General features: G+C 35.4%; 2 protein-coding genes across 3 annotated transcripts in view; one reads left to right on the top strand and one right to left on the bottom strand.

Moving 5' to 3' along the window:
- The window catches only part of rpn2 (ribophorin II), a 31,932-nt gene extending 25,919 nt beyond the window's left edge, over window positions 1-6,013 (top strand). The window contains exons 14-18 of one of the 2 annotated variants that reach the window (XM_058791561.1): window positions 707-802; window positions 987-1,062; window positions 1,672-1,801; window positions 3,782-3,878; window positions 5,475-6,013. In XM_058791561.1, the coding sequence (XP_058647544.1) occupies window positions 707-802; window positions 987-1,062; window positions 1,672-1,801; window positions 3,782-3,833 (354 nt within the window). In that variant the 3' untranslated portion in view covers window positions 3,834-3,878; window positions 5,475-6,013. The remainder of the gene's footprint in view (window positions 1-706; window positions 803-986; window positions 1,063-1,671; window positions 1,802-3,781; window positions 3,879-5,474) is intronic. The other variant, XM_058791563.1, reaches the window with a different exon arrangement.
- Window positions 6,014-7,361: 1,348 nt separating this feature from the next.
- Window positions 7,362-10,504, bottom strand: ghrh (growth hormone releasing hormone). Its single transcript, XM_058792474.1, has 5 exons — window positions 10,474-10,504; window positions 9,381-9,462; window positions 8,069-8,170; window positions 7,681-7,785; window positions 7,362-7,503 (listed from the first exon to the last, which is right to left on the bottom strand). The coding sequence occupies exons 2-5, from the start codon at window positions 9,455-9,457 to the stop codon at window positions 7,362-7,364; spliced, it is 426 nt and encodes a 141-aa protein (XP_058648457.1). The 5' UTR covers window positions 9,458-9,462; window positions 10,474-10,504.
- Between the last annotated feature and the right edge of the window lie 4,350 nt (window positions 10,505-14,854).

Raw genomic sequence — 14,854 nt, forward strand, 5'->3', positions numbered from 1 at the left:
TTGCAATAATTGGGTGCCAATAATTGTGGTCAAAATGAACTAGAGAAAGCATTTTTCATAATGAGCTGTTGATCTGTTGAAAGCAGTTATTTTGAGTTAGATGCCAAATGTTCTCCTCCTATTCAAATTTTACATTGAAGGAGTGCTTACGACATATACAACAACTATAGTTGCCGCCCATTCAAATATGATTTTCAAAAAAAAAAAAAAAACACCTGGGGAAAATAAATGCAGGACAACCACCATTTCTGAAAATGTTCAGGGCCCTAACCTGTACAATTGTGCCAAGTTTCATGCTTTTATGAAAAAGTGTGGACTAGATAGCATGGGTCATCAGGTTTTGTTTGTAACCTTAAATGCTGCTTCATTAAAGAAAAGGGGGACATACCAAATTAAGAGAAATTATAGGATCCATGTAAATATTTAACATTTTTGTGTTAACATAATTAGTAATTACACATTTTGTTAAACTAGAACAATGCAGGTATTTTTTTGTTTACTCTTTCAACTTTTCATCTTTCTTAAACTTGTTATACTGTTTCCTTTCTTTAACGATTATGTGTGGTTGAAATGATGGTTCCTTATTCATAAATATTGAAAGGCTAAAAATATCAATGTCAAAATATGCCCAGGCCTATCTGTTTCCTAATTTTTGTATTCTTTTAATTAATTAATTTTTGTTTCATTAATAATATTGTTTCTACAGCATCTTTTCAGAGAGCCAGAGAAGAAGCCACCCACAGTTGTATCCAATACATTTACTGCCTTGGTCCTCTCTCCGTTTCTGCTCCTGCTCATACTGGTAATGGTCTTCTGACCCATTATTATGGGTGCATGTAAAAACTGACATGCAAATAAATGAAACTTTGTAAATTAATGTTGTGATTTTCTGTTGCTTTAGTAAAAAAAAAAAAAAGATGTATATTCGGTCTATCATTCTGTCATTCACTCTGTCATGCTTATGTTTCTCCCTCTTGCCTGTACAGTGGTTTAAACTTGGAGCCAATATGTCAAACTTCACGCTGTCACCCAGCACCATTCTCTTCCACTTAGGCCATGCAGGTAAGACTGACTTATTACACAGTATTCAGCAGTATTTCAGCGTGATCAATAGAGTTAATAGAGTGCAACAACAGGGTTCAGAAAGTGAGAATCTAATTTTCTTCACAGAGAAATAGATTTTTTTTTTTACAATGAAATATAAATCACTTGTCAATGGTTTTTTTTCCCCTTTAGAACTTAAATTTTACATTGAAAGTGAAGATCCAGCACAGTACAAAAAGAATGTCCTTGGACTGAAATGGGCTATGAATTAATTAAATAACTAATTCATTTAATAGCTTTTTGGTGAAGTTTATCATAACCAGATTTGCACATTGAATTTCCAAATTAATGTACAATCGAATAGAAAATGTTTGAAGTAATACTTGTTTGATGGAATATTTAACTTAAATTGAGATAAGCAGAAAAAGAGTTATCCATGTATGGAATGGAGCAAAGTAACTGCACAATTATAATGTTTGCCTTGTTTTTTTTTCCACCTTTCACTGCTCTTAGAACAGACCTGCATCTAATTTAACTTCGATAATGTGACATGCTTCTGAGAGAAAATGTAGAAAAATAAATAAATTCAGTTTAAAAAAAAATAATAATTATTCTCTTCTCTTGCAGCTATGTTGGGTCTAATGTACGTGTACTGGACTCACTTAAACATGTTCCAGACTCTGAAGTATTTGGCTATCATAGGCAGCCTCACATTCCTGGCTGGGAACCGCATGCTAGCACAAAAAGCTGTGAAAAGGTACAGTAACAGTGTTAAACTGATATTACCTCTATTGTCCTTTGCAAGCACCCGAATGGAAAGCATGTTTAGACTGTCCAAATCATTCACTGTACCTTATTTAGTGCACTATGTGCCTTTTATTTACTATATAGAAATCGCCATCAAAATTACGTGTAGATTAGCGAATATTTGGTATATCTTATTTCTGACGTGGTAAAAAGGCAGCTTTGAATTGCACTATTTGATAAAATAGACGCTTGGGTTTTATCTCTGTCCCCTTTATGTCTTCACTCTGAACCTTCTGCTGAACTTGTGGGTGTGTTGCCGTCTCCGAGCTCTGTAGTGTGTGCTTGGTTTACTCAAGTGGTTTCCTCTTCATTTTCTGTCTTTTGGGACTAGATTAATTTCACAGATTTAGAATGTACCTCCCTGAATATGCCCTGCTAATTAACAGCCTTTTGTGGACGATTATTCACCCAATTAATCTGTAGTGCCTTTAAAAAGACCTTAGAGAGAACATAAGTGTCCATTCAGTGTTTAGTTTTAACCTGAAATGGTTTTATTTATTTATTTTTTTTCTAGGCCCAATTTTGTACAGATAAATTCCTTTAATGCATTTAATGCAAGGTTTTGACTTTCACTTGTCTAGAGTTCTCTCTCTTTTTCCAAAGGGACATTTGTACATAAAGTAATCAGCAGTGAAGTGACCTAAAATCATTATCTGTAAGAGTTGGCGATGTCTGCCGGCATGATTGACAGACGAGAGAAGTTTCGATGAGCTCATCCATCTACTATGAGACACTGTTGCCATGTTTAAACATCTTTTTTACTGCCAATACATGTCATTAGTTGGCAGATTTTCAAAAGATATAGCCAATTACACAGCCCACCAATAATATTGGGGCATCTAGTTGTAGAAACACCTACTAGCAGCCAACAATACAGCGGTCTTTTGACTGCCAGGCCAAGGTGAATGGAGCATCAAGGGACGTTCATACCACTGTAATAACTATAACATTTTTAATGATCACTCTTATTCTATAAGAATAGTGAAGTCCACAGCATAGGTATAACAAAAAAGAAGAACAATGGGTGTTTCTCAAACGGAAGGCTGGATACTACCGAGGCTGCGTCCTTCCTAGTTCAGTCCTTCAGAGTCTTGTAGGCTAGACTCCTCATCGGCATATAAACGCTAGAATGAGACGCTCTAGTAAGTGCGCGTGGCTACGTCACATATGTTCCCGCCCTTACCGTCACGGCACAAAAACACTAATAAAACTTAGTTTTGGAAAAAACCCTTTGTATTACAAATCTTTATATTATTTGGCTTTCTGTTAATGCAATACAATGAAAAACCGCCATCTATGATCTCACTGTGGCATAAATTATTGGCAGTTTAGCGTTTAGTAAGTAATTTACACCAAAACAAAAGATAACATCTATCTTGTCATGTCCGAAAACATTGTTTTTGTCTTAGATTTCATAATAAATTCAGACAAGCTCAGTACTGACTCGTTTTTCGTCAGTTTATTTTCATGAAATGGAATGGGTACAAAGGATTGTGGGTGATTGAAGGTCGCGGAGGATACATCCCATGCATCCTTCAAATTCAGCTGAAAGAAGGACGCGAAACGAAGGCTGTCTTCCAAGGATCCTTCCGATTGAGATGGCCTTCAGCGACGTTTGATGACGTGGCAGCCGAGATATGCAACCTTTGTAGGATGCAGCCTTGCGTTTGAGAAACACCCAATATTATGGGAATCTCATTAAAAACAGGGTTTTTTCCGGCCGATGAACAATAAAAACAATCCAATCAGAGTTCAACTGACTTTAAAGTGGGCAGATGGCATAAATAAAGTTATTGTCCATTGGTGTGGACTTTATTAATGTTAGTGTTATAGTTATCGTTCTTGGTGTGAACACACTTTGTCTCGGTGTTTTTCTTTAACCCTTCTGCGTTTTTTCCATTCCCTCTCTTTTTTTTTACCCTTCCTTTAGGATTGCTGCAGAACAAAGTAGTAGGTTGGCAAAATATAGGAGTCTGCGATAAATGCCTGAATGTTTTGCAAAAAGAAAGGCCAGTCTTCAGGCTGAAGTAAGGCTTGCTGTTGCCACCTGTGCATCCTATAATATGGCATCAACATTTCCATGACAACATTTACTGCATGGCTACGTTGGTGTGTTTGTTGAGTGAAGTTCACAACTTCCTTTGAAACAATGCCATTTGTGACTGTCAAGCCATATTTTTCATGTCATGCTTTTTATTGATCAGAGTGTTGTGATCGCTTGTTTTTATTGGCTTGTGTTTCACTTCATTAGTGTGTGCAGTGACAGACCGCTGAACTACAGTTTAGGCCCTATGTGATGAATTGCTTGTCTTTTTGTCACTTTGAAAATTTCTCAGTTGTGGAGTTTCCTTATAAAGTTCTGTATGAACAACTACTCTATAAATTCCAAGCATTCACTAAACTATTTATTTCAGTGGAAACCTGTTTCTATACAAATAAGGGGCATCACAGGGCTTCACTTGGTTCACAAATAGCAGCTGGCACAATTAATATTTGCAGCGTTAATATAAATACAAACATATTTGCAGAACAACCTGTAATTAAAAAAAAAAAATAGAAATCCTAAATACAACAGCTAGGCTACACTGCTATCAGTTTTGTAACACAGGTGGAAAAGAAGCCTTTCCACAAGCTGAGGTAAATTGTAATATATAGTTGGTGCATGGTATCTTACAGACAAAAATAATCAATATACATATCTAACAAAAACTACCAATAAACAATGATTTAAATGAAAGCCAATCGAATGTGAAGTGTCACAGGGAATTCTGGGAATGTCAGTGTATGGTTTGTCAGTATTTAAATTGCACATTTAACAGTTTTACTATAAAATGACATGAAATGAAATGAAATGACAAGATCAAGAATAAACAAGATCTATGACAGTTTTTTTCCCCCTGTATATGGTAAAGGAACCTACCATTTACCAATTAATCGGTGTTTACTGTAGCATTTTTAGTCAAAATTACAATATTTTTTAGAGTGCAGATTGTTGTAGACTGCTGCTTCCTTCTTAACCTAGTACTCATAACTGGCCTGCTAAAGAGGAATTGCTCTGTGCAAACGGTGTCTGATATTTGCCCCAATACCTAATTTGCATGCGTTTTTGAATCATGCTGAAGTACTGCAGACATGATGCATGCTAATAAACTATGCTTAATGCATGCAATTTATTCTTGGTAAATTCCCCTTCCTAAAATTGTTTTGAATACTGAGTGGATTGGTCATGATTAATTTTCTAGGCTACAGTATTGCGTTTTAAATAATTTTATTTTTTAATTATAGTAATGACCTTGCTTGCAGTGCAGCACTATATTCATGTTTGTCTATATATTCACTATATTCAACATACTGTTTAGAGTTTGAAAGTGTTCCATTAACTTGGTTAGATTTTAGCATTCAAAAGATAACCAACAGATGATGTCATGTGGATATTTGCATACTGTTTAGTGATTGGTCTTTTCCTGCATCTGTTTGTGTGATTGATGACAAAAAGGTTAAATGTTGCATTGCAGATTATGAAGAACCGAAGTTTAAAACCTAAGCTTTTGCTACCTTGCAAGCACTGTTATTTCCTACAGGAAGTACAAATTTGGTTTTAATCAGTACTTTCTCTTTTTCAGACTTGATGGAAAATGATGCTGGCAAAATCGAGAAGACCATGGATGTTTCATATTCATGTTTTTTCTTTATTTAAGAAATTTGGGAACAGAAGCATTGGTGGTGGTTTAAAAGTGAAACAAAGATGCAGGCCGGAATATTCTGGAATTTTCAAAAATACAAATTGAATTTGACAATTAAGAAACATGCAGTTTTCTTTTTTTGACAGATGAATACATTGAGGATATATGATGATTGTTGCTTGTACATTGAATTGTTTGGTGGTGATTCAAATGAAAGTTTGTGATATTCTACTGCTGTTTCCTGTTTTTGAAAGGATGTTCATTTGATTGTTTTTGAATACAGATTCCTGTCCTCAGATTTTTGTAATGAATAGTGAAGCATGTTTCTGTTTGAGGGTTTTTTTTTTTTTTTTTTGTCATACCATCAGAGCAAGAGGTTCTGTTTGACATCAACTGAACAGAAATGTGGAATCATTCTTCCAGTTATCACCACACTGATGGCTAACACAATGTTTTTTAAATAAAACAATTAAAACACATTCGCTTGTTCTGTGTTTTTTAGTGGCCGATATTCTTTTCAGAGAGCAGGGTGGCAAATATAATACTGAACACATTTAGCCATTCTTTACTATTCTAAAATGTAGAAAATATGAAGATTTTAACAAGTATGAAATGCAAGTATGGGGATTACGTAGTAACCAAAACATGAATTAAATCTAGCCATTTTGAAGGGTTTCACGTGTATGTTGGACACTTGTTGGTTGCTCTTAATCCATTAAAATATTAGTTTAATTTGTTCCATGACAGAATTAATTTCAATTTCATATATTTTGTCACATTGCTGGTCTAGCACTGGACAAGTGTAAGATTGTATTAGCTAGATAAAAAACTATTAGCAAATGTGACAAATTAAAGTTTTAAAATCCAATCTAATTAAGGATAAAAACAAAAACATTTCCCCCTTTTCTCACCTGCTTAAAAACACACAAAATACTTAATGAGAGTAAAAATGCTGATGACTTTGAAGGCAGTGTTTGTGCACAAAGGCACCTCATAAAACTGATTTTGGAAAGTCTACTGAGGCAATGTAATGGTTTAATGATCTACAACAATATAGAGTGAGATTTGGTGATAAGTAAGCTAATATTTAATATAATACTGATTTCCCACTAGAAGTCACATCAAAAGTGGGAAAAGTTAGTCAGAAACGCACAATTACACACAAACTGTCCACAAAACGCAACTTTCAGACGCCAGCTTTCTTTATTTTTAAGCTCAACTGTCAGGGAACTGAACACACAGGATTGTGGGATATCAAAGGCAATGAAGGATACATCTATGCCGCCTTCAAAAATCGATCAGATGAGGACATCTCAGGAGACAGGAAGTGAATCTGACATTAGATTCGGGATGTGCCTTGATGGTTGGTCGCTTGGTATTTAAACACTATTTTCATGGTGTTCATGCATTGGAAATCACAGGTGTACTCAATTTTGTTTTCAATGTTTCAGGGTCTATATTTTCTATAGTCTTTCTAAAGTGTTTTATATTATTCATGAGAGTAATGTCATCTTAGAAATAATGCTATTAGTGAGATGAAACATTTTTTTATTTTATTTTTTTTCAGTGTAATTTGGCAAGAGGTCTTCAGGTAGGATTTGTCATCAGTGTTTTTAAGGAATGATTATACTACTATACAACCATGTGTTCTTGCTTGTGTATTTTTAGGTAGGGACTCCTGATTCCTGTGGCAGACCTTCTGAACACATGGCTGTAAAATTTCACAGTGCACAGAAAACTGTATGAAGGGTGAACTGAGTTTTAATAATCGTGTAAAATGTGGCAAATGCAAGTATAAAGACTGTTCAGTCTTTTATTAATGTTTAATCAATGTGTAACTACTGAGAACTTAAGTCTTTGTGGTTCTCTGTAACTTTGTTCCCTCTCAATGACATCCATATCCACATCTTGCTTGAAGGTGTCTCCATATATGCCCAACTGGCGTTTCACATAGTTTTGAGTTTCTGGTCTGTTGACAGAAAAAAAACATCATGGGACACACCATTATTAAATTGTGTAGTTAAATCATGAGATTAATTAGCAGAATGGAAAAAAGTGGATCAGAGATGGGGTACCTAAAACTAAATTACTTAATTAAAAACAATAAATGATGTAGTTATAGTTATCAAAAAAAAAAAAAACATACCCAAGTCTTTTGCCCATAACAGTTTGAAGAAATTTTCTGGCAGATATTTGACCGAGAACTTTTCGGTAGCTATTGGTAAAGATGGCGTCGGCATGTCTTCCAAACCTAAAAATGGTGTTTAAACATCACACAGTTATGACAGACTTAGATGACTTTATTTGAAGTCAGACTAGACAATTTCTGACCAAGGATGGTATGGGTTCGACCACTTGGATGGCCCAAAGTACAGTGCAAGAATTTACATGCTTGTTGGTGTGACAGTGCTGCGTTAGTTTTAGAGTTAGTTAAATGTGAAATGAAAATGTCAGGGCAAGAGAAATCTGAACTGTTGCACAGAAGAAAAAAATGTGTTATTGTTGAGCACTAGGTGAATGAATGAATGACTGACCTAAACTCAGCATCTGGTGTTTGGGATGAAGTATCTGCTGGCAACTGCATTGGATCCTCAATAGAGGAGGTCATCAGTATCGCAGCTGCTCTCTGACCGAACCTAACAAACACATCAAGCACTGTGTATATCACTGTCACATTCGTAAGATATGAACATACCCATAGGATAGAACCAGTTTTCTTCTATATAGAACAGTCAAAACAGTCCAATTTTTGGTAGAGGTTATTTTTAGCAGCCAATTTCTGTCTTTAGTACAAAAAAAACAAAACAAAAAAAGACACTACTGAAAATTTGATAAAAGATATAGCGCACTTAATACACAGGATGATTTCATGACTGTGACAACTAGCCCCAGTCTCACCCCAGTTCTTAAACAAAAACATTGTTATTACCTTACAAATTTCATGTAGTAAGGGAGAGAATTAAATAAGATGCTCTCAAAAAGCCGTGGACTCACATCCTGTGTCTGTGGTTCATAATGAGAAGCCCTGACCCTAGTTAACACGACAAAAGCAGAGTTCAGGCTCTGTCAATTAGGGTAACGTGACAGACTCTGAACGTACGCTCAGAAGCAGCACAGACTTTCACGCTTCTCATAGACAGCTGTTCTTTGTTAGGACCATTCATATCCTACTCTCTGCCCATGTGTTTGTATAGAAGTGTATAACCATAAGTAAAAATGAGTCATACACTGTTAATTAGTTGTATCCCAACAAGTGCTGCAAATGTCATGTTCTGAGAAAATCAGAATGCTATGAGAATGGTTTGCTGTTACATAATACTGTTTATGATTTCAAGTAGTTTCTCATTTAAGAGGATTCGTAATTATAAATGATGTAACTGTTATTTGTTATGTTTGCTACAAAGAAGACTGCATGATTTAGACATATAACGACACTGTGTATATTTGAACAAGGCTCAAGTAGTTACCACTCAAATTCTAGTGTTAAGGAACAACTTTTCTAAAGCAGTTGCAAATTACAGAATGAATGAAACCACTAACTTAAGACACTAACGGCTTACAGTCGGTAGTTAATTAAGATCACAGTTGTAGTCACTTAGGACAGTACAAAGACATTTTGCTGACTCTGAAAAACACAGAAGAAGGATGCCCATGGGGCGGTATTATTGGCACAGTGGTTAACCAGAAAAATGAAAATTGGTTGCCGAAAGGTTGCTGACCCCTGATCAACACGTTAAGAAATTTGTGAGTAAAAGTTAAAAGTGAGAGGACATTTCTTTCTCAAAAATATCAAATATTATATTAAAAAAAAACAATGTAATGACAGTTGGTTTTGGTCTGTCTTACCTCAGTGGATAGACTGGGGAAGATGTCACTGACAGTAACAGACAGCAGAGCAATAGCAGGGCAGTTCTCTGCATCATTCTCACTAAAAACACAGTTCACATTATGATTCACACCCACTCAATCTATATACAGTCAAACCAAAATTTATTCAGACACCTTCAACATTTCTCACATTATCAGTTTATTCGCTACAATTTAGAAAATGGTAATAAAATATGAAAAGAACTCAGAGTTAAACTGTGTCAGAACAAATTCATCTTGATAATGTCCGGTAACTTTGATAGAAAGGTATGTAATGAATTCGGTTGAATAGCTGTCAGCTGTTAAATTTAAGTATACAATTAGTGCATACCAATTTAGGCCAACCAATTACCAAGAAATGCTTAATTTTGTTCAGTCTGTTGTGTAAAAATTTAGCAATTAAAGAAAAACATAAACAAAACATGGTCAGGTCAAAGTGTCCGAATATTTTTTGTCCCAAATTTTTATCAATCTTACTGGTAGTACATTTTATGAAGAATTTTTGGGTATAATATGTCACAGTTTACTTTATTTTGCTATCCTCACTTAACTATAGTGTCCTGCACCCACTAGTAAAAAGATATCAAAAATTATATCTGGCGTCTGAATAATTTTTGGTTTGACTGTAATGTATGTATATATGTATATAAACTCCTGCTTTTCTATGTTACTCTGTTATTAATTATTATTAATTAACAATCTATTTTTGTAAATTAATACATTTTTATAACAGTTTTATTGTAAATGAATTTTACAATTTAGAATAATAATAATTGTTGTTACTAAAACATTCCTATTTCATTCTTGAACCAAAAAGTTCCATTTAGAACCAAAAAGTGTTTTACAGTGAACTTTCCTTGCTTTTCGGTTAAAAAAACACAATAAACACTAATGTACAATCTAACATCAAGGAGCTTTAAGACTCCAAAGAAATATAGGCAGCCAAAAAAGGTTCTTGATGATAAACCTAAACAACAAACAACTGTCTAAGTATTTTTACTTTCTAATGTAAAATAATTCTTAATTACTAAGTTGAATAGTCTTTTGACAGGAGAAAGATTGAAGAGTTTACCTTGTATGGTTGGTGATGTGCTCCTCTGACAGTCTAATGAACAAAGACATGAGGTGTTGGTCACTCGTACTCAGGGTTTGGTTTCATTCTCGGTGATGCTGAACAAGAGAGTTTAAAAAGACTCGGGTAGGCATTTTGTACCCCTCTTTTGTACCTTTTGTTTTATATACCAAAAATCTCACCTCCCCCCTCCCTCTCTCTATGCCGCAACCCCTATTCTCTCTCTCTCTCTCTCACTCTCTCTCACTGTAATTTGTCATGTAATTATTTACTCAACCGCATTTGTTCCAAACCACTGCTTTTTTTTTTTCTGAAAGACAAAGGAGAATTTAAGAATGAATCTTTCCATGCAACACCTTTCCATGCAAGTATATAGTGACCATGTATGGGTCCAAATAAAAAAGTACTTCACACAACATCTGCACAAGTCTTCTGAAGACATACAGTTAATAGATTCTAAGTTTTACATTTTTAAATGTATATTTAAATCAGTTTCTTCAGTGGTTCCATCTCTGCCGTTGCTTTTGTCATCATACAGTCCACTTTCTCATTCTTGTAGTTTTTTAGTATATTTATTTAGTCTATGAATGTCATGTACAGCATGGTCTTGTGTGGCTGGTAAAAAATATCCGTAGAGTTAAAAAGAGTTCAAACCTGTGATCATTTGTTTTTATTCCAGTAGACCAAAAAAGAAATGTGTTGTGACTAAAAGATAAGATAAAGATGACTTTAAACATTTTCACAATTGACAGTGTGTCTCAAACTTTGCCAGTAATGCAATTTAAACTTTTAGGAGCCAACTGGGATAAGGCTTTACCAGATGGTTGTAAAATTGAACTTTTCTTTCCAAAGTTTTATAGTTTCTCAGTAAAAATTCACTGCTATGTGCTTTGAAGAAATATCTGTTTCTTTGATAGTCTGGTTTCTTGTCAGTCTAGCAATATTGAATAAAAATGTGATTGTTTTGGTTATGTTCTATGTAATATGCAGCTTTCAGGCTGTCCGTAGCTAGAAACATTTCCATGCACTTCTAAATTTATTTTATTTATTTATTATTCCTTTTGCCCTTCAGTTTCTAAAATACTATCTTAGTAGCATGTAGTCATCTGAAGTATCATTACTCTGTGGCTGAAGTGTCAACACACTGGTAACACTTTTTGATGGTCCCTTTTGAGCATTCTGTTGACTATAAGGAACTTTGCACTTACATGTCAACCAACTCTCATTAGAGTATTAGTAGACTGTCTGATTAATATCTGCTAACTCTTTATTGTGATGGTGTCCCAACAGACATTCTACTTACTATAAAGTAACTTTGCAAGGGCATGTCAACTTATCCTAACCCTAACCCTACCAGTCTAATAATACTCTACTAATGAGAGCTAGTAGATATGTAGGTGCAATGCTAATTATAGCCAACAGAATGCTCAAAAGGGACCATCAAAATAAAGTGAAACCACACTTTGTGACAGAATTAAAACTTGTGTATGATTATGGCAATGAGTGGTTACTGTGACATTTTGTCTTACCAAAACCAAAGTTGAGAATGCAATGCTAATCCCAATGCATTGTTTTCATAACATACTGTATGCAAAAGTTAAAATTTCCAACTATTATGATTTTATCCATAGAAAAGCAGAAATTTATCTGACAATGACACATAAGACACAACCACCAAACGAATTTTACTTGACTTCTGAGTGACACCATGTGGTGAATTGTGTCAATACCTCCTCCCTTACCATTTGGGTGGGTCTTCTGCTTATAACCATAAACTGGTACTCACTGACTATGTGCATTCTCAAACTGAGTGGCCTGACCAGTCTTCAGATTTAATCTCATTAAAAATATTTGGTGGGATTTGAAGAAAGCAGTGGCAACATGAAAACCAAAGATTTTTTCAAGTGAGGAATGGTCCAAGATACCAGAAGAGAAATAATTCATTACAAAATGAATAATTATGATGAACTAACGAACAAATAAATGAACAGTAAGGGGATACCAGAATTGTCAAATTTACAAATTAAAACAGAACTAAAGAAATAATAATCTTAGTCTAAGATTTAAAATTATTTAAAATAAGATTTAGATTAAGCACAGAGCTTAAATCAAATTGAAACAAAATTCTAATGAATTAAGCGAACTTTACAGAAGTGCGAGTAAAAGACCTACACATGGTGTATCTTCGCCTATGCCACTGGATACTGTCCTTAGTCAAGCCACCTTTATTTCTATAGCACAATAACAGATTGTGTCAAAGCAACTTTCCAATATCAAAATAGGAAAATAGTGTGTCAATAATGTAAAATGACAAGATTAAACACTCAATTTTCAGTTAAAGGCATTTCATTATTGAATTCAATGATGTCATCGTCCAGCTCAGTTCAGTTTAAATAGTATCTGTGCAATCAAGTCGACGATATCGCTGGAAATGAAGTGTCCCCAACTAAGCAAGCCAGGGGCGACAGCGGCAAGGAACCAAAACTCCATCGGTGACAGAATGGAGGAAAAAAAACAGGAGAAACCAGGCTCAGTCGGGGGACCAGATCTCCTCTGACCAGATGAACCAGCAGTTCAATTCCAACTGCAGCAAAGTCAGATTGTGTAGAGGACTCATCTGGTTCCCGAGGTCTTGTCCCGATGGCTGTCTAGGTGACGAGGTCTTCGCTGGGTATCTGTCTCTGGGGCTCATCTAGGTGTCCTGACCTCCGCTGACGTTCAGGGCTGAAGAGGTCATCTCTAGGTGCTGATCCACCATCTGATCTGGATACGGACTGGATCGGATGGATACGGTGATTTCGGAATAAGAAAGAAACAGACTAATATTAGCATAGATGCCTTTCTTCTTATGTTGTAACAAGTACATCGGGTGTTATGGGGAGTGTTCCTGGTTCTGGTTGACCTAATTAATGCAGCCTAACAATCCTTTAATGGATTTGAATATTAGAAGCGTATTAATGTGTTATGTGTACGCCAGGTTAAAGAGATGGGTCTTTAATCTAGATTTAAACTGACAAAGTTTGTCTGCCTCCCGAACAGTGTTAGGTAGATTGTTCCAGAGTTTGGGCACTAAATAGGAAAAGGATCTGCCGCCCACAGATGATTTTGATATTCTAGGTATTATCAAATTGCCAGAGTTTTGAGAACGCAGTGGACGTGGAGGACTATAATGCGATAAGAGCTCGCTCAAGTACTGAGGTGCTAAACCATTCAGGGCTTTATAAGTAATTAACAAGATTTTAAAATCTATATGATGTTTAACAAGGAGCCAGTGCAGTGTTGACAGAACCGGTGGCTAATGTGGACATACTTCCGGGTTCTAGTAAGAATAGCTGCTGCATTTTGGACCATCTGGAGTTTGCTTATTAAGCGTGCAGAACAACCACCCGATAAAGCATTACAATAATCTAACCTTGAGGTCATAAATGCATGAATTAACATTTCTGCATTTGACTTTGAGAGCATAGGTCTCAATTTAGATATATTTTTAAGATGAAAAAAATGCAGTTTTACAAAAAGATTGCTATCAAATAGCACTCCTAGGTTCCTAACTGATGACGAAGAATTTACAGAGCAGCCATCAAGTTAGACAGTATTCTAAAGTTATTACATGTGGGGGTTTTAGGTCCGATAATTAACAGCTTTGTTTTTTCAGAATTTAGCAGTAAGAAATTACTCGTCATCCAGTTTTTTATATCAACTATGCATTCTGTTAGTTTCTCAATTTGGTGTGTTTCGCCGGGCTGTGAAGAAATATAGAGCTGAGTATCATCAGCATAAAAGTGAAAGCTAACACCGTGTTTCCTGATGATATCTCCCAAGGGTAACATGTAAAGCGTGAAAAGTAACGGCCCTAGTACTGAGCCTTGAGGTACTCCATACTGTACTTGTGATAGATATGATACCTCTTCATTCACTGCTACAAATTGATGGCAGTCAGATAAGTACGAACCATGCTAATGCACTTCCATTAATGCCAACAAAGTTTTCTAGTCTACTCAAAAGAATGTTGTGGTCGATAGTGTCGAACGCAGCGCTAAGATCCAGTAGCACTAATAGAGAGATACAACCATGATCAGATGATAGAAGCAGGTCATTTGTAACTCTAATGAGAGCAGTCTCAGTACTATGAAATGGTCTAAATCCTGACTGGAAATCCTCACAGATACCATTTTTCTCTAAGAAGGAATATAATTGTGAGGATACTACCTTTTCTAGTATCTTTGACAGAAAAGGGAGATTCGAGATCGGTCTGTAATTAACTAGACCTTTGGGGTCAAGTTGTGTTTTTTTTTAATGAGAGGCTTAATAACAGCCAATTTGAAGGTTTTGGGGACATATCCTAATGACAATGACAAATTAATAATAGCCAAAGAGGATC

This window comes from Onychostoma macrolepis, chromosome 11 (genome assembly GCF_012432095.1).
Source record: "Onychostoma macrolepis isolate SWU-2019 chromosome 11, ASM1243209v1, whole genome shotgun sequence".
Lineage (NCBI taxonomy): Eukaryota > Metazoa > Chordata > Actinopteri > Cypriniformes > Cyprinidae > Onychostoma > Onychostoma macrolepis.